Below are 20,996 nucleotides of genomic sequence, written 5' to 3'. Positions count from 1 at the left end.
CCTTCCCTCCTGCCTCCATTTTCTCTGTAGATGTCTGATCCTAAATTGGTGCTATAACACAGACATATTTAAGTGATCAAATAAGGTTGTTCAAATTATGAAAACCTTGCTTGCAATTGAACCAGAAACATGAAAATTGCCATTAAAAATTTGTTTCTACATATATCATTTGCTTACTCTGCTTGGAACTTCTTTTTTTGTGCTTTTAGTCATCATTTATTGTGTAGCCGTGTTCTTTGCAATCAATTTAAATTCTTATTTTTCCTCAGAAACCTTGGTATAAAAACTTTCGAGGCACAGTAACTGAACTTGCTCATCAACGTGTAATGATCGCTGGTGAAATATCTATCCTTGGACCCACTTCTTTTGAAATTACTGAATTGCCCATTGGCACCTGGACCCAAGCATACAAGGAGACAGTTCTGGAGCCCATGCTTCATGGAGCAAATGATAAAACACCACAATTGATCACGTATGTATCAACATTTTTTAAAAATAATCATCATCTGACTTTTTTATAGGCAGCTTTTTTAAAGGTGGCATCCACCCTGACTGTTTGCATAAGATCACCGTTTTTCTTTATTTCTAAATGCATTCTTTGATTAAGTGGGTTTCTATGAAATATGAATCTTGGAGGGCGCTGAAGAATGTTCCCATTATCTCTATTGACAATGAGGAAAGTGTGGAGAAAGAGTCTTATATCGAGTATCGGCTCAGGTCATCAATTTTTCTTGGTGTTCTTGAGGTATGTGTTTCATTGTGAATAAAGTTTTACAAGAGACAACTGAGTTGATCTTCTATGTGAAGGTGCGCCGAGTGGCATGAAGATGGATTGACAGAGGGAAAATATGAAATCAGTGGAAAAAGTTAAGAAATTTTCAGACTTTTGTGTCATGCCCAAGCTCAGAAACATCGGAAAATTCTATTGGCAAATTTTTTTAATAATCATTCTGTGTAGACTCATGTTTACACATTGAAGTTGACCACAGTATGAGTTGACTCTTAGGCTTGACTCTTTTGTACGATCAGTCACGATGAAGGACTGCAAATTGTCCTCCTTGCTTGGGGATGTAGTCAATCTTCATTTAATGCATTGGCAAAGGTGGAGCAGTTCAATTTCAAGCTCAGTGGAAATGGATGGGCGAGGATGTAGCAGCAACTGTTGATTTAACTGCCCTGGCAAAGGATCTAGCCTTGCAGCATGTCCTTACGATATCACCGTATGTAATTCTGCTTGTGAGTGTATATATGCACTCGGAGGGATAAATTATTTTATAAAGGCGAATTTATGATTCCGCTTCTATTTATGTGGGGCATAATGATTATTTCTTGCGTACTGCATACTTGCATCGGTTTTCACCCTTAGTTATTATAATACTTATTACAGATAAAATTTTGTGACTGCAGTGTCCTAAAAAAAAACACAAATGCAATGATTTGAATCTAGCGGCCAACGCTAAGAGCTGGGGTAATGAAAGCTTAGGATTTGGGACTGTCTCTCATAATTTCTTTCAGCTTGTTCTCTCTTGTTTTTTTACTTATTTACAGGTTTTTTATAATCGTAGTAATCACTACCATTGCTAAGTATGCTTTTATTATTGGTAATGCATCTTTTTAAAATTAAGAAAAAAAAATGGTTCATAACATCCTGGCATTGGCATGCTGGTGTTTGCGGAGTTTGAAGTCTGGCGAAAGGAGGCGTGCATTACGTTGTATTATCTGACACTTTTTCTGCTTCGATGAATGATAGTTCAAACTATTAACCTGGCGATACCTCCCAGTGTCAATTGTGCTACTTCTGCTTTTTGTAAATTATAGGATATCGCAGTATTTCCTGGAGTACAAATTGGAGATTATCATGTGTTACCTTGTTCTATTGTACATTTCATTTGGTTTGCATTGAAGACCCAGTGGTTAGCTTTTAATACGCAAGATAAAAACTAGGGATGGGTCGAATAGTAGATTTCTCGAATAACTCTCTTCGACATCTTGTACTCGGAGATTGTTCTTATATCGTCACTCAAAGCAAACTGCCACGACTTAAATATGAAGTGGCAGTTTTGCCCACGAAAGGACTCGCTGATTCACAATTTACAAATGTTTGAGCAAAAGAAAATACATTGTATACAAAACAGAACCCCTACGGAGAGGGTCAAGCCTACGAACCCACTCCGGCTGCCGTGACAAGAGGGTAATTATCCTCAACGGCCAAATTGTTCTGGTAAGTGCAGGTATAAACTGGTGCTGCTTACACTGTAGACTTTCCTAGCAGGCTAGTAGAATTCCTTGGTCGCCTAATGGAGGGAAATTCCTGTGGTAGTGGTGGTCTTTGGTCGGGGTGAGGGATGGTCTTTGAATAGGGGTAATAAATACATTGACAATACGGGCATTACAATCGGTTCCGAAGAAGACTGGTCGTTAGGAGGGGTGGTCGCTGGATAGGAGTGGTGGCTAAGAGAGGTTTCACTGTATACAAATTATTTGGTTCTAGAAATACCGGTTTAGACCAATGGCAATGGTCAATTTTATCCTCATTTGAAAAAGGCCAGATTGGCGCCCATGCGATGCCACTCCATGTGACATCACAGGGACCTAGTTTCTACACGAGAGGATAGGAGTTTTACATCGTCTGAGGTTACCAATGCATGCATGAGGCACAGAGCTCAGGGAAACATGTCTTAATAATCACTTATTAAAACTGGCTAAGGTCGGAAAGTTTTCTTCGTTTGATAAGGTATTAATAATCCTTATTTAAGCCAAGCGCTACCAGCTAGCATGGTACTCGGCTACCTGCTAGCATCCTGCGTCGTAATAGCGCTCAGAGCCTCGCCCCAAGGTCACCTCACTTGCGGCAGCAGGAACTAGAACGACGTCACGCGGAGTTTTTCCCGGCATTCATACTTACCCGTCGCGTTTTCGCGCGCTTGAAAATTTTCACTTTTAATTTAATTGCGAAAAATAGATATCGTCTTATAAAACTCTAAAAGCGTTAAATACGTACTCCTGGAGTATTAATATTTCGATTTAGGCAATAAAAAAATTATAGGAAACCACCCTAGTTGAGCATTACGCCAAAATGCTAAGCCTTCGTCGTATTTCTTCGTCTCTCCGGTATTTATTTTCCTGTGTAAAATGCTTAAATAAAGTCAGAAATACGTCGTGTTTGGTCTTATTCTTTTTTAAATTACGCGCACATTACTAATATTTCAATCCAATAAAAGTGTAATATCAATAGGGAAGTGCACTAATTTTTTTTTATTGCTGAATTTGAAAGTTTAGCCTAAAAAAGAAACATTAGTATAGTCACTTTTATTTTCTGCATCTGGGGTATGCACTTTAAAACGTTTTGAAAGTCGGAAAATTTCATGTTGCGCTGAAACACAGTGCCTCCATCTTGATTGAGATGTGACGTCACAAGGCAGTAGTCACCAGTGGAGTATCGCTGAATTCCGTCGCCTTCTTTAGCGCGGCGAGAGTTTCCGGGAATCGGTGGAGTTTGCTTCCTAAAAATGTCGTCTAGTACCGAAAACATGAATTCAAAATAGAATTATAAATGATTTTTTGTTCCAAATTTCATCTCGACGTCGAAACAAAAGCCGGGAGAAGATATTCATTCCCGTACCTTAAGCACAAGCTATACGGAATAAATGGTTCAAGGCTGCTCCTGACTCTTACCTATCGATGATATTCTGTTTTGAAGATCATTTGAAGGTATTGTAAGATCAAATTGATATTTATATTATAATAATTTACTTAATAGGTACCTCAGTCACATCAGAAAGTGTGTTGAGTCAAAATATAGCATCTTCCGCGTAGACCTACGTAATTTATGAACTGAAAGTAGTTTGGTTAAAGAATTATGGCGCGACTGTTTTTTTACACGACCGGGCACAATGCGTACTTTGCCCATGATATGTGCATATATGATAACAAACGATTTTTGTTAAAGTTAATCTTTATTTGTTGAAATTAGTACATTTATTGGTGATACAGATATAAAGGTACACGGCAGGTCGCGCGGCGTAATTTGTACTCCACTGGTGACGGGTTCATCTTGCTGATCCAAAAAATTAGCTACAATACCTCGAACTTTGAAAACTCGCAATATAGGCAGTCAAAGTACATTGTAAGAATACACGAGACCATTATAGCCCAGAATGTACGTACAATGTCGAAATCCTTGGTTTTCAAAGATTGACGTATTTTATACGCCAGCGCGCCCGGTCCAGGGTTATCAACTTTTATTTCATCCTATTTGTTAGTTGAAATTATATTTCAGAATGGTTCTTTTAGCACTGCTACTGAGGTAAACTGGTAGGTACTGAGTACAAGGTACTGAGGTATGTACTGAGTAAGTAAACTCCCTTTGGAGTAATGTGAATTACAAGTGTTCGAGATATATGGCATTTTATATTCGCTTTGTGTTCTTATTAAGTATGCCTGTACGCATATTGTTGCTTGCCGCGAGCCTTTAATGGTATGTGCTCTTGCAAGAGTGGTTTTCATTTTTAATGTGGAAGTTGGTCAGTATAAGCAAAGAAAAAATTAACATTTTAGCGCACACCAACCCTTGTAGTCATCGTATCTCTGCGTTTGTAATGACACTGCTAAAATACCTAAACGCCATAATGATGATAAAAAAATTGTCTCATGTCAATGATTGCTGCAATTATAATTAATGATAAACTTGATGCCGTATGATCACAATGAAGACAACAAAAAATAATGCCATGACGCAGTCTTGAATCACGGTCCTTCGGGTAAGATCTACCCTATGAATCGTGCACGCTACCACTACCCCAACCGACCCACTATGAAATAGTGGACATTTTGCATTTATATATATAACTTGTAAAAAGTAACGCATGAAAATTAATTAATTACAGCCTAACTAACGCCCTAATTGAAAAAGACGCAGCAAGGTACGCGGTCTCCCCTGGTTAGCCTTAACGTCTCGCATTTCTATGAAGCGTTGAACCTGTCCTCCTTATTCAAAAATTCAGTAACCATAAATACATCAAAGTTTGGTATACCATTTATAAATCGTTGGAATTTTCCTTCTCCCAACCAAGATTATCTTTTCTTGAACCCATCCTGGACAGCGAACCATTGCAACAACCAGCCATCTCGGAAATAAGGCTAACATCCCATGATTCTAGTTGCGAAGGGCGAACGTTCCGGCCGGCGTGAATACATACGCAACGAATAAGTCTTGCAGCAAACGTCTGAAATAGGTTTATTAGTTTGACTCGGTTCTTACAAAAAAAGTTTTGGCATGATAAACGGCATTGTGTCAAAATATACCCAGCGAAAAATAAATGCCATCATGCATTTATTAAAGATTCAATGTGCTATTCGTACTACTCTTTCCAAACTTGAAGTTGACACGTAAATGAATATTAATATATTACGCAATGATGAAGTCGTTTACTCAAAAGAGAAGCAGCCACATATATATTCTGAAGATATTTTATGACAGCAAAAAACGGATACCCTCAAATTGTGTAATTTTTCTATGCAATAATAGTGGTAGAACTAAACGGTGTAGAAGCTGCCTTCTGCTACTGCCTTGTGACGTCACGGCCAATATTCAACATGGACACCCGTTTTCGCGGCCTTTGAATTTTTCCATATTTCAGACGGTCATCTCGAATAAAGTATTCACTATTAGGATTTAAACTTTGGTTTTACGACATTATGTTATTCTGAACTCTAATTTAAAAAATGTGTTTGGTGCATTTGAAACACTAGTGCACTTCCCTATTGCCGAAAGTCATTGTTAGAATACTTTTGGGCTAGTAGATGACTCATGCAGCAGTTAACCTCCAGAAATGGGGAACTTCAAAGCAGGTAAGCAGAAAAAGGCCCGTGGGTAAGTAGAGGGGGGAGGGCGTGAGACACGTTTTTATTGTTCTCGTGTAACTTGATATTTTTTTCGAAGCTAAAGTCTTCGTAATACGATCCCTGCGTGAGCTGGGATCTTTTGTTTGATTTCGGAGAAGAGGAAAGCGTCAGAGTGGGTGAGGCAAGTGCTGAATGGAAGGGGATAGGAGATCGTGGGAAATGCGCCAATGTCACTATCCCACGGCACTGAGTTCCTCCCTATGGTAGTTTCATCTCCTGGGGAAGATTCAAAATAAGTGCCTGTCGTTATTAGCCACAAAGGACACACGGCAAACACCACCTCTCATTTTATCAAAAGATAGATGCGGTAAAATGGTCAGTGGGGAGAAAGAGGGAAGGGTGAAACGCGATTCTATTATTTCCTGGAACTTGATATTTTTTTCGAAGCTGAGGTCTTCGTAATACGATCCCTGCACGAGCCGGGTCCTTTTGTTTGATTTCGGGGAAGAGGAAATCGTCAGAGGGGGTGGGACGAACGCTGAATGGATGGACGCCAATGTTGCTATGACACGGAACTGAGGTTTTCCTGATGGGGGACACCTGGGATTTTCGGATTTTTTTCACCCAATCAATTTCGGTTCCCCACGTCAAACTCTTTTCACCGCTCTAACCCGCGAATTTGATGTAGTTCGTCAGCTTGCCTAAAATGGTGCTGCATGCACTAAACGACTAGAGTTCTCCTCATTTTTCCGAGTCAACTACCAACGACGTGCGAGCGACAGTGTATGACGCGAAATTCAAAGTATTCGAGTATTCGCGGATACTATTCGCACATCTCTAATTAAAACAAAGAGTGAAAACCGGGGCAAATATGCAGTTAATGCCCTCGAAATAATCATTAAATCCAACATGAGTTGAAGCAGAATGATAAATTTTCAATTAAAAGGAAACATTTCCCGTTGAATTCATATATATTTAAGCACCTACAAAATCTTTGCGATGTGTGGCCAAAGACAGCAAAAGGAGTAATTGAAGCTAAATTTCTTTGATAAGCAGAAGTGACATTAAAATAGCCCTCACAGCCTATTTCGGAGGGAATGTGCTGTCTCTGTGCAGCGTCATACCACCGCCTTCTCCGGTGTGGGTCGTTTGGCACAAAAAATACTTTTCTGGTGTTTTACGAGAGGTAGATTTGCATCTCAGCACACAACAGTATACGTGCGGTTTCCTCCCACTCATTTAAAATTATCCGTATTATCTACCATTTATTTTTACTCAAAATAACATTTACTACAATGCACTCCCTATGCAAGCAATGCAAGTATCATGAGGTTCACACATCATCAACATGGTGTTGCTCGAGAAATGTGTTTTTGGCAGGGAATTCAAGTTGAAACTTCAAACTGCTCTGGGGGCAAAATTATGCCGTTCTCAATGGTAAAATTTGGTGAAAGCCTTTCTTACACATCTTACTTCAAGCTGAAGTTTTTTGAATGGGTATCATATGCTGAAAATATCTGCTACATATTTTGTATGACTGGTATTGTGTGCTTTTGTAATACCATAAGTTTCCTCAATTTTCCATTTCAGTGATTACAAGGAGTACAACTCTGATACCACAGTGAGATTTGTTGTTCATATGACCGAAGAGAAGCTAGCCAAAGCTGAAGAAGAAGGGTTGCACAAGGTGTTCAAGCTGCAAACTGTCCAAAGTCTCACGTCAATGGTGGGTTGAATAAATTCCTCAATGCATATCACTCATTGAAGAAGTCTAGATTCTTTGAAGAAGGATGGCTTTTTTCCAAGTGCTGTTCTTTGATATTAATTATTGTATGTTTTATCTTTCTTCTTGCATTTTTATGAGTGCTACCCATAAAATAATATGTTTAACATGTTTAAAATATGCTCTTGTAGGAATTTAAAATTACTGTTTTTATATTGTGAGTGACACTTTGGTCTGTCACTATCACAAAAAAATATGATGCTCATTAATGCAACTGATGTGAGGGCGCTGTAAAACCTTTTTACAGAACTTCTGGATTTTTTTCCATCACTTAGATTAATTTTTATTTGGTAGGGCCTACTGAGAGATGGAATCAGGTAAAAACAGGTTTACATTCTTGATGTGAGAATATTTTAATTTCCTTATAAAAAATTATCTTGATCGAAAATAGCTAACTGACTTTGTGCTGCTTCTTCACCCTTTTTTGAGTCCAAGAGGTCCATATTTTGTATTTACTTGAAAAAATTATGAAATCTTATTGCATTTTTCAATGTGTGTAGCAATAACTTGAACTTTTAAAACTGGAACTGTTAGAACTGAAGTGTTTGCCTTGGAATTTTTACAGGTGTGTTTTGATGCAAATGGATGTTTGAAAAAATATGAATCAGTTGAAGAAATCCTGAAGGAATACTTTGAGGTGAGGCTGAAGTTTTATGAAAAAAGGAAGAACTTCTTGGAAGGAATGTTACAAGCAGAAACATCTAAAATCTCCAATCAAGCTAGGTGAGTGGTTTAATGGTATAATTATTACTTTGCGGCAAATGCTTTAAATCATGTATACTATTGTGTGAGGTGTTGCTTCCATAGCTTGCAATCATTTTTATACTCAGAGGCTCATGGCATCAATTTGTTAGAACAATGACAATTTTTATACTAACTGCCCTTGCTAGGCAAAAATAGTAGCTGTATAATTCACCATAGAACAAACCTTAAGTTAGGTGTATATTTAGAACCAATATCCATTCATAGATACTGTCCTCAGGCATGATTTAAAACGTTATGATTCTCTTAGATAATTATTTTATAATAAATTTACCTTTCATTTCTAAGAAAATTATGACAAATTATACTGACTGCAATGCTGGTTTTTGCAGTTCTCACAACTTGGCTTATATTCTCTTCAGACTTGCACGTTCAATTCCTTTTTTGTTCCTTTCAAGTTCAGTTGCCTTTCAGAATTTGCCTCATGGTGCTATTGTAAATGAGGAGAAAACGTTCCTAAATCAAGATGCAAACCTTTAAAGAAACTCTGCCCCCAGCTCTTATAGGCTTCGTGGGGAGAGATTGATCTTCAGATAGATGAAAGAAAGCATCTCCAGGTGAAATGCATCTTAAATGTTGTGCTGCACCTAGTGAAGGGGACTGGGTACATTTTGGGGGAAAATAAAAAACCTTAAGGGTTTGATTAGAGTCGAGAGGACTATCCTTGAATGCATTCCAAGTCTGATAAAGCTTTGAATAATAGCTATTACAATATTAATTTTTGGGCTGTCATGCAATCAATGAAGCCAATTATAAGCAGTAATAATTGGAAGGAATCTGTGTATTCACAGTTTGGAATAATTTCAGACTGTCATAGCAATGTGCACCCAAGAAAATCTGGTGTTCATATGGATGGGGAGAGAGAGGCATGTGGTGGAGATGAATCAGCTGGCTATAATGTATGCCCCTGGACCAATGAAATAATATACAGTAGAAGATCGATAATTTGGAATGGTTAGGACCAGACGCATTCCAGTTAAACAATATTTCCGTAGAATAGATCAGCTTTGTGAAAAATCCACAGAAAAATTCATCCGCCTTGACTGGGATCCCGTTCAAGGCAAATTATTTTTTTTGTGTGGATTTTTTGCACAATTTGTGCATTGGGGGTGCCCCCCGTTAAAGTTATCACTGTGGCTTGTCCCAGTTTAAAATAATAGATCAGCTGCCTGGATATAGGCAACACTGGAACACGGAAAATACTTTTTTATCATAACGTGCATAGGCCTCAGTGGAAATGATGCTTTTTTGAGTAAAGGCTTATGTAAGGAGAAAAACCCACCAAATTCATAAAATTTTTGATTAAAGATATGATTGAAACAGATTCAAAACATTTGAAAAAGTCCTTCGTTTGTGACGGGAGAAGGTAAAAGTCATGAAAATAATCTTGATGAGACCAGCTGTAAATGGAAGGAAAATGGCGCAGCATTCTTACAATCCGACTATAGCATTAATAATTTGCCCCTCCATATTTTTCAACAAGCACCTGTCGATTTTCACGGCCACTAGCATAAACTTAATGGCAATTATCAAATCCTGCGATTGGAGGTAATCCCACGTCGTTACTGTAAATAATAACTGATTGTGAATTTCAACTTTTGCATTTAATATTTGCAGTCGCAGCTTATCTTTTAAGTGTGGAGAACACGAGTATTTTGGGAAAAGTACTTGGCATTTACATTCATTAGCAATCATCATGGACTAGCCATTGTAAGTCATACGGATAGGGGCCTTTCAGGCTATGGGTTTTACAGTGGGAGTTGCCCGCCTTACGACTAACTTGAGAGTGTTATGCAGGGTTGCCTATTACTTCCTCTCCTGGAGCTGCTTATCTCAATCCCAGCTTTCAAACAAGGGCCATTAGGAGGGGTTAAAATGGTTCTCCTCCGATATATTTTAAGTAATTTTGGGCTTGAGGCACGTACATTGTAAACTTCAACCTACTTCCATTTCTCTCCTAATTAAGTCCAGAAAGTTTGAGGAATAGACGACTTATAATGATGCCGTAAATTCTGTTGCACGGAATCACCACATCCGAGTATCCCAAGTCACATAATGAAATATTTTGTAGAAGGAAACTGCAAAATACTTTCGGGATTAGCGTGAAGACAGCCAGTATCTAAGACGGCAATAAAACCACTTACAAGGGGAATACACGACCTTCGCATCGCCGATCGAGCTCAAATTTTGCTATTCGGTAGTTTATGGGTACAAATGTAATATGCCGAAGCGAGACGACGCACTTCTCGTAAAATTCCGAGAAAAAAGCAATTAAAAATTGTAAAAAATGAAGGTAAGGTAATATCTCGATCGGCGATGCGGAGGTCGTGTATTCCCCTTGTTAGTTAGTCATATTTTCGTTAATGCAACTTTTAAAATATGAATTTTGAGACACAAGGGATAACTTTCCATTGTTTAGATCATTCTGTTATTTAGATTTCTGAAATATTGATCTTCTACTGTACCAATATTCATGAAGACCAAAGCTCAAATATATGCAAGGACCAATATTCAAGAAGAAGTACAGAACAGTTCAAATTTCGGCAGTACAGAAAACTCCAGGCTAATGATGGGGAGAGATGTCACGAATAATCCAAACTTCACTTTTATTTCTTGTAATTTTCATAATTACGCAAAACAAACAATCTATTATTATTTACGCACATCGTCTGTCATTTTAGAATGCTTTCTGGAACCATTAGGAGCTTTCTTTTTCCGACTGCGATCTTTTTAGCCATGATAACGTGATTATTCTCATATTCCTGCTGCTCAGTTTCTGGAAACCACGCACCCGTGGCTGTGAGATCATGGATTCAGAAAACAGGGTTTGCACGAATGTTTCAAAACCACTGTGCAACATCAGAAGATGTGCTGTAGGGCACTTAAATTCTTTACACAGGCAAGCAGATGGCTAAGACCCATGCTATCTTTACTTCCACTGCTGCCTTAACTTCTACTGTTCCATTCCTCTGCAGTTTGACCTTGACAAGTCACAGCATAAACATGCCTGAGTGCGATGAAATATCTGGTTTCCTTCGGCTGTATTCAACCGCATGCGAGGCCATGGCAATAATTGTGCATTTGCAATACGAAATATACAATTAAAGATCGTAGATAACATTTCTCTCAATTTTAACCGTGGAAGAATCTTCTAAAATTTATCAAGAGTCTCTTCCTGCCGCTGATTGTCATATGCAATGCTGGAGCAGACGTCCAAGTAAACTTGAAACATTCTTTGTTAACAAGTGAATAAAATTTCATTTATTGAAAAGGGGATTCTAATGGGAATAATAATCCCAGTGTAGCAATTAATTAGTGGTTCAAAGGCATACAACGTGGTGCTTTTGCATCCGATTTTTTTTTAAAATAAAGATCTTGGAAAATATCAAAGAACTCGTGCATGGATAATCCGCAACACAGATAAAATTAAGCCTGGAGTCTGCTGTACAGTAAACTCTCGATTATACGAAGTCTGTGGGACCGGAAAATTGGCACTTCGTAAAATTGAGTTTCGTAATTTCAAACCTTTTTCATAAGTCACAAAAAAATGTTCGCTTTTGTTTCCTCAGCCCTTTTTTGTCTTCAGTGGCCTTATTTAAATGTTTTAGGTGGTTATTCACGGTAGAATTCTAAGAAAAGTCTTTTTGTTATCGATTTATGCTGTGAAAGATCGTTAAATAATTATAGAACCATGAAATTCCCATTTCTTGTACGTACTTTAATATCTACGATCACTTAAGAAATTCCTGACCAGTTTAGAAAACCTACTCAAATAATGAATTGCAAACTTTATTATAAGAATTTAATGTTATAAATTTGTGGTTAGGAGCGAATAGCAACTATTAAGTATGCCTAAGATAGATATTTGTTTCCAACACCCACTGAATTTTAGTGCCAGCCGGCCTAACCGCCATTTATGTCGCCCTCTATTGCTCACAGATGAGAAAAAAAATAAAAACGAGGCCCTTAACCCGTTACCAAAATAACCTTCGTAAGTTAATATTTCGAGTTACTCCGTATTTTCAGCTGAATGTGCTATCTTTTCAAATACAGTGAGTCCTCGTTCTACGTCACCCCGTTTAACGTCATTTCGCGATAACGTCACGAAAATTTTGAGACCGTGATTCGTTTATCGCACCTTTGCTTCGCGATAACGTCAGGTCTGGTCAGATCTTTTAAATTTCGCGCGAGAAAAAATGCGAAGCGGCGGGCGTTGCAGGTTTTTCGTTTTGTGGGCGGTAATACAAGTAATACAGTCAGTCTAAACGAAGTGTAAAACGGTGTGTTTATTGTCAATTTCGACTACGTTTATAGCAAATTTTCTGCAAAATGAATTCTTAGGAAGGTGCGCAAATGTTAAATGCGTAAATGTCAAGTAAAGTTTTAGCAAATTTTACTTGACTTAACGGTTTTCTGGAACCTGATAAGTGATTTCTAGGAATTTTTCCGTGTAGAGCTCGGAGTATTTGTCGTCACTTTTTCGCCGTGTTCTCAATAATTTTGGTTCCTGTAACTGCGACGATGTTTCAGCGATGATGATGCCCAGGAACACGCTCGACCGGGTGACCACCATAGCTAAGCCGAAAAAACAAATGCGGGAAGATACAAAAATGGAGAAGGATGTACGTCGCTGCTGGTATTGCCGTCGATGAAGACAGGGACTCGTATTTATGCCATAGTTTGGCATTCCCATCGTAAAAAATGGCCCAAATATGATACGCTAAAATTTTTTCGCTTAGGAATTGTGAGGTCTAGGAGCCAATATTCACTTTTAACATTGTTTCTTATGGGATATTATGCTTCGATTAACGTCATTTCGTTTATCGTCACATTTTTCAGGAAGGGTAAGTGACGTTAAACGAGGACTCACTGTAGTTATTTTCATTGAGATTCAGTTACGATCATAAATTACGTAGGATATGATTATCTTCTGGCGAATATTTGAAGTAATTTCTGTTTGAGTTCTCCATCCGGCTAATGTGCTCCATCATCTTTGCAGACATTGCTACGAAAGACTTTATTCTTCATCAGGACCATATTCTTCATACCGGGTGGGAGGTGCTATGTTCATATAGTATGTCTCTCTTCCTTTATGCCGACAGGAGCAAGGTTCCAACCGGAAAACAACAGGAGAAACATCTTCCATTATCGGAGAAATAAAGAGAGAAACGTTATTATCCGCATTGATTGTTTTCCTACAAGAGATGTTTCATCATTTCTCAACGTGTGTGAAGTATTGGTTCACTTGCGTGAATTCCCAAAAATGACACGGAAAAACCTGTACCTTCACCTCATTTAGTTTTCGTGTTCCTTCCTCCACCGTTCTGAAAGTTATGCAAAGGATCATTGACATATAGAAAAGATTTTCTTAGTTTTAGCACAAAAAAATAGGCGTGGCATAATCGTAAATAAATATAGTGTGGAAAGAGCAAAGAAAATAATTTAAATAGAAAAGTCAGCAGAGAAGAAGAGAGACAATTATAAGCACGGCCCCGTTTCCCCGATAGTGGAAGATACTTCTCCAGCCTCACTCCAGTTAAAAACTTACCACCGTTGCCGGTGAAGATGATCCATGCCCTTCTCCACAGTTTGGAGAACGTTCCCAGTGGGTGGGGTGAATTAGAGTGGGATGGGGATTGCCTGAGGAAAGAAGTGGGGTCAGCTTAAGGAGTGGTGAAGGGGGCAGGAGAAAGAAGGGTGGGGAAAGGCCCTTCAGCTCCGCCTCAGTCAGTCCGTATTTTTTTACGACGCACTCAAGCGCCGTCACCTTAGGGAGGGAGTGAATGGGAAATGCTGGGGAAGGAGGGGTTTGGGATGTGTAAGGTGGGTGTCAGCAAGATCAGCAGAAGGCCACAGGAGTGAGTAAACAAAGGCTTTGGAGAGAAAGATCTCTTGGCATGGGAGAATGGGGAGGCGAGCGAGAAGGAAGTTCATGGTTCGAGTTGGAAGTGCGTCTTCATTACGTGTAGCCCGAAAATTAAGTTGGTGGTCGATAGAGCCCAATACTTAAGATATTTAAGTTGTTTATTCAGGAAGGCTATTATATACACGAAATGGTATAACTAAAAAAGCTGTTATTTTTTTTTCTTTTTGCCCTTCTCCATCGCAGCTTCCAAAATAGTTTCTCACTTGCATAAATGGAAATGAAATTGGGGACCTAACTCGTTAGCCATATCAAAGAATCTTAATGTTCAGAGAAGTATTTGAATGCCTGATTGGCAGGAGTGCGATGCAAACTATCATTTTTTGGTGATGGCATTGATTGATAGGTTTTCAAAATGCTGTCAAAGTGGTCACTTATAGGGAGGGAGGCCCCCTGCTCTGAGGGTCGAAGAGAGGGGCCAGCCAGGGTGAGCTCGTCGAGGAAAGGGTCCCGGATTAGGGACCCTTCGAAGTGCTTCGGCGAAAAGTAGTCACGTAGTCTTCGAAGTACGTTCACAGCAGCCTGCCTTACGAACATGCGAGGTGCGTTCACAGCAGTGCAAAGGGTTAAGTAGGATTGTACGAAATACCCTGCGCGACCTTCCCGACATGTTAACACACTGCAGACCGGGTATTTAATTCCAATCTCATCGGGTAGGACCGGGCATTTAAAGGAGCTTTAACCTAAATGACACTGATTCACGAAAACACTCATAAAATCTTTACTTTTTAACGTATTTTAATAAAATTTGAAGCGTTTTACTTACCAGAGGTGTTAGTACTTAGTTTTTGTATGGTATTTGGTGAAACATGCTCCTTTGTGCAGGGGAACCTTGCAGAATCCACAGATATACCGAGTTTCCTTCCTAAGTTTATTAGCAGAACAAACTCGACACATCCGCGATGGATATTTCTTCTTCCCATGCCCCACTATCTTCTCTAGAGTGTGTTTCATCATTCCCCCTGCTAGCCTTGCTGGGTTATCCTGCCTAGGCGCTCGCTGAGTCGGCCTTCCTATATCGCCCTCCATGTCATCATCGCTGGAAGACGCACTTCTTCCCTCCTCACATTTAGCCCAGCCCTTGGCTACTTCCAAAACAAATTTTTTGAAGGTCAAACGGGTAGATGTGTTCAATGTTTTGTATACCACAAAAGAGTTAAATAGGGCACAGTTGATCAACCACAACACCACTTTTTTTGTCCACTTCATTGTTTTTCTAAGTACTGAAAAGTAAGCCAAGTACATATCAGCTTTATCTACACCTCCCATGTACTTATTGTACTCCAAAATACAAATCGGTTTTTTCTGTATATGCCCCGTCCATCTGTTTCGCTTTCCTTCGCCCATACTCGAGTTGTGGATTGTGGAAATCATCCTCACCTCCCTCTTGTCCTTCCACGCAAGGAGCAGAACTTCCCCCGTCTACAGAATGTGTAGTCACCTTTCTTCATACTTTTTATTTCATGCCTAAATTCAGTGGGAAGCCCCCTGTTGGCACGAACGGTTCCACAAACTCGAGTTTTTTTCGCTAGAAGATTTTCAGCTATTTGTAATAATTATCTTGGAACACATGATGCCAACGGTGTAAATACGGATCTAAAAGGGTCGACATGGTTTCCTCTAATTTTTTTCCTTCGGCTGTGTATATTTCTATGTTGCAAATATAACCACTTTCACTCTCACACACCATTCGCACCAATAATCCGTACTTCACCAATTTCCCTGGATTGTATGTTCTAAATCTCAATCTTCCCCTCCAAGGTATTACTCCTTCGTCTAGAGAGAGATCACGTTTAGGCATATACACAGTTTTAAATTTTTCTAAGAATTATGATAGTATTGGTCTAATTTTATGTAGCCTATCGGAAGATTCAGAATTTGATTGATTATCACTGAAATGCCAAGAATTCCAAATTTGTTCAAATCTGTTCCTGCTGAGCAAACTACTAAAAATCGGTGTATTGATAAATTCATCAGTGCTCCAATATTCCTTGATTGAATCTTTCCTGACTTTTCCCATCAAAATTATAATAGCTATAAAAACTTTCATCTCTCCCACCGTTACATTTTTCCACTTCCCAGTTTTCTGCGAGGACTTGTATCTGCCTTCGTTCTGCATTCGATACAAATTGGTCTCATTACACATCATTTCGAGAAGATCATCCCCAAAAAACATTTTTGCCACTTCTAAAACACATTCACAATTATCAGGAGCATTGATGATTCCTGCCACTCCCTGAAAATCTTCCAAACTTCTTGGAAGGTCAATTTTATTCCATGTCACCGAGGTGTCTTTCACTAAGCTACCATCGCTATCACTTGCGTCGGAGTCACTATCATCAGTGTAAACTAACTGTGCAGCTTTTCTTTTATGTCGTCTTCCACCAATATCAAAACCAATTTCACTATCTGAGCTCTCACACTCGTCTACACAATCATCTGGCACGTCTGATAATGCATCCACGCTAAGTTCTTCATATATATCCTTCTCCGTCATTCCGCAAGCACCACCACTAGTTGACGCCATTACTATAAATAAGGTCGTATTGTTTTTGGAGAAATTTTTCGGTTGACAAGATACGCAGGAATTATTGCTGGAAATTAATGAAATTTATGAAGGTTACGTATGCGTGCACTTTCATAGGGTAAACGTACACCAACTTTCATCCAAGGAAATGATTCCTCACTTAACTACGTGACTTCAGATCTCTAACGAAGAGGGTAAAGAACACAAGATTGTCCCAAAGAAGACTAATATGCATTATTAGCAAAGGGAAACATTAGAGACTAACAAAGATAAGCGTTGTGGCCATCTGGTCTTTTTCTATCAAGGTCCGAAAGATAGGGTCCCGCTGAAATGACCCTCATAGTCCTTGGCCCTCGAGACTCGTTGATGTGTTTACGTTGAGCGCTGGAGATAGGATGTCTTGTGAGAATCCAGACCATGGCGCGTGTGAAAGACAGCCGAATGCACCCAGAGGTGAAATATACATTATTCACTTTGCGCCATTCATTATAATGTATGGCGCAAAGTAGGCGATGAGAGAATTACCGACAATAGATTTTGTTGGAGCCAAAAGAAAAGGACCGAAGAAATCCAACCAAAATTATTCCTTATCATCTAAAATATAATAATTCGTAATTTCAGAACATTGTAGAATTTCAAGAGTTGCTGTTATAGAAAAATGAATGTTTGATCGAGTTTTCTTCACTCGTACGGCTTAGTGACATTCTGATCCTATGCATTAGTTAACTCTAAAAGTGGATTACGTTCATCGAAAAAATATTAATAAATTTATAATTTGATTGTTATAAAACTTATCTAAATCAATGAAAGCACATTCTGAAATACACCAGAAGCAAATGCGAACATAAGTAACAAATATTAAAAGAAGCAGAGTAAGTTTTATTATCACATGCGAAAACACGGAAATCTCCGTGGCCGGTCCTCAGCGTTCGGCACGCAAAACACGGAGATCTCCGTGAGCGGTCCGCAACATGTTAAACTACGATGTATTGTCGATGCGATGTTTGCGAATAGGCATGTAAAGAGGGGCTTTATGTCAGTCGCAGTATATTTTTACTGAACTCCTACTTCCCCTAAATTCCCTCCTTGAGGTTTTAGGCGAACCCTTTCTCTCCAAAATTGCACTATCATTTACGATTTCACACTTTTGGTGGACCACAGTCGGAAGCCCTGTTTTTTTTTAGCTACTGATGCGGGCATATGGTCGTAAAAATTTGTCCCGCTCAAGATTTTTTTGCTTGATTTAACGTTTTTTCATGACGGTTCATCCAAAGCTTCGAATTTATGCTCATCAACAAGAACAGTCTCATGAAAGTTTACCAAGAGTCGATAGAATCTACTGGGGAACGCTTCTTCAACTGCTTTCTTCGGCGAATGCAGCACTGCGACCTTCAACTCGCAAGCTGGGTGATTTGTCTTCTCGTAATGTTTCGCTCCCCTTCTGATCCAAACACCAGGCACTTTTTGTATCAGATCCGATCTAATGGAGCAAAGTCATCCCTTAATAACCTCGAACTACCTTATCCTTCACTTCTTGAACTTGAATTCGATGAAATGTGACGACTGATGACACGAGTTATCCTCCGAGGGCCGCTACAATAATGTTTCCTCATAATGTTTTCAATTGATGGCTTATGCCCCTTTCAACTCTACTCTCTATGGGTAGTCCATTGTTAGCCCAATATTTTTCCAGTCGGCTACTTTCTCTTTTCAAAAGAGGAGGCCCAATATCAATTGCGCAGTTCACTAGAAGATTCTTTCTGTAATCCATTCCAAGGTCAGTTTCCACGGAGGAACAGCGAAAGAACCGAGGAAGTGTTTCCCCTGTCATGACCGTGAGTGAGAGCATTCTTTCCCTGCGGAACAACATTATTTTACATCGTAATTTAGATATCCCGGAGCCAATTTACCGACATGCGGCTGGTTGATATCGATGTCGATTCAAAAATATCTATCTGGTGCTAATTAATGCCAAAAGAGAATGACAATCGGAGTTTTGACGAACTATCACGGTCCATGACTCAAAATAAATCGCTCATACTGGAAAAAAAATCACCGCATAATCACGGTAAAATAGATGAGTGCGGAAAAATACGAAAATCGGGCAGGTATCCCTTGGTGGTTGACTTCGACATCATAAGGCCCAGCGCACACGGAGCGACTATTTTGAAACCACAGTTGGGAATCAGTTGCGTCTGCAACCAGTTTGCAACTGAAACAAAACTTCTGTCCGCACATGGGTGTAATGACAAAGGGCTGGTTGTAAATCAGTTTCGTCTATTGTGCAATCAGTGGAGTGTTTATTTAGTGCGGTACGTGTTGTTTTTTAGCCCTTGGCTGGGCCGTCAGCGCTTACTGTCACTGAGTCAGGCGAAGTAGACGCTGTGATCTATTATCAATACCAAAGACGTTAGATAGTTTGTATATGTTCAGGACGTCATGCTTCTCTATTGCTCCAACGAGCTTCATGTTGACTTCTTGATCATTCATTTTGAGATCGACACTATACGGCCGTCAAAATACCACCGAAAATCACGTGGTCTCGTGCAACTGAAGTCTGCAACGCAACTGCAACCGCGGGCCTACGGTTGTATGTGACTGGTTTCAGACTGGTTCGAGATCGTCAAAAACCAGTCGCGTCGTGTGCGCCTCCATACTCAAATACATTGTCGAGGTCACAAAACAGTTTTGCGCGCAACTGGTTTGCAACGGTAGTTGTAAAACAGTCACACCGTGTGCGCTGGGCCTAACCCTGACGAAATAGGGTGGTTTCCTTCATCAAAGAAAACGAAAGGCATTGATTGCGATTCGTTACCCACCATTAGTGTATTCATAATATACAAATTATTTTGTTTTAGAAATACCGGGTTAGACGAATGGCAATGGTCCATTTTTATCCTCATTTGAAAAGGGCCAAATTGGCGCCCATGCGATGCCACTCCGCGTGACGTCACAGGGACCTAGTTTCTATACAAGAAGATAGGAGTTATACGTCATCTGAGGTTACCATTGCATGCATGAGGCGCAGAGCTCAGGGAAACATGTCTTAACAATCACTTATTAAAACTGGCTAAGGTCGGAAAGTTTTCCTCGTTTGATAAGTTATTAATAATCCTTATTTAAGCCAAGCGCTACCAGCCAGCAGGGTACTAGGCTAGCCGCTAGCAGCCTGCGTCGTATCAGCGCTAAGCCTCGCCTCAAGGTCACCTCGCAGGGCGGGAGGGGGAACCAGAAATACGTCACGCGGAGAGACTTCCCGACATTCATACTTAAGCGTCGCGTTTTCGCGCGCTTGAAAATTTTCACTTTTCATTTAATCGCGAAAAATAGATATCGTCATTTAAAAATCTAAAAGCGTGAAATACGTACTCCAGGAGTAATAATCTTTCGATTTAGGCAATAAAAAAATAATAGGAAACCACCCTATTGCCAAACTCCAGAGGCACTGACAATTTTTCTGATGAAATCCAGTTTTGTTGAAGATTAAACCTTTTCACTTAACTTAAAGTTAAGCTAATCGTTATTCAAGGTCCAACCAAATTTCATTAAAAGCTGCCGAGAAACAAGGTGAGTTGGAGTCAAGGTGATCAGCACGCCACATAAACAACTTCTCCCGGTTCCATTCGACCTGTATGAGGCCGCGGATATATGACAACGAATCTGGTGCCATCATCGAGTTGAATCACCATCGACTTGTACGCATACTAGAAATAAGATTCTCCTTTTTTGGATGACCTCGAAATCCGAAATGTGCACACGGGAGGCTTTTTAAAGGCTCATAAATCCCTCGTTTCGCCAAGGCAACAGAAAACGTTAAGTTGGTATAATTCCAGAAAACCTCCCTTTTACTAGATACTCGGTAGTTTAGATTTCGGGATTAGCGATCTTCTGCTGTCCCTTTATTTCACTCATCTTTATAGATGCAATGACGATTTTTCGAGTACCTACTTACACCTTTTCTTATTATATTAGAAATGCTATAGTCACCTACATGTCGCTTTTACAGAAAAAAAATTAAAATTTCATTGAGACCACTGGAATGTACGTAAAAATGGCATCACTAATTTCCATAATAATATTCCGTGTGGGAATACTTTTCAGTTGATGCATATTAAAATATTCTTAAAGTATTTCTTTAAAACAATTGTCATCCTCTC

General features: G+C 39.4%; 1 protein-coding gene across 3 annotated transcripts in view; it reads left to right on the top strand.

The window, feature by feature from the left end:
* LOC124156618 (DNA topoisomerase 2-alpha) overlaps positions 1-20,996 on the top strand; it is a 112,215-nt gene that overhangs the window by 47,054 nt on the left and 44,165 nt on the right. For all 3 annotated transcript variants that reach the window (XM_046531263.1, XM_046531265.1, XM_046531264.1), the window contains 3 exons: positions 270-472; positions 7,435-7,570; positions 8,193-8,350. In XM_046531263.1, the coding sequence (XP_046387219.1) occupies positions 270-472; positions 7,435-7,570; positions 8,193-8,350 (497 nt within the window). The remainder of the gene's footprint in view (positions 1-269; positions 473-7,434; positions 7,571-8,192; positions 8,351-20,996) is intronic.

Source organism: Ischnura elegans, chromosome 3, assembly GCF_921293095.1.
Source record: "Ischnura elegans chromosome 3, ioIscEleg1.1, whole genome shotgun sequence".
Classification (NCBI taxonomy): Eukaryota; Metazoa; Arthropoda; class Insecta; order Odonata; family Coenagrionidae; genus Ischnura; species Ischnura elegans.
Note: the sequence above shows the minus strand (reverse complement) of the source record. Positions and strands in the feature narration are given on the sequence as shown.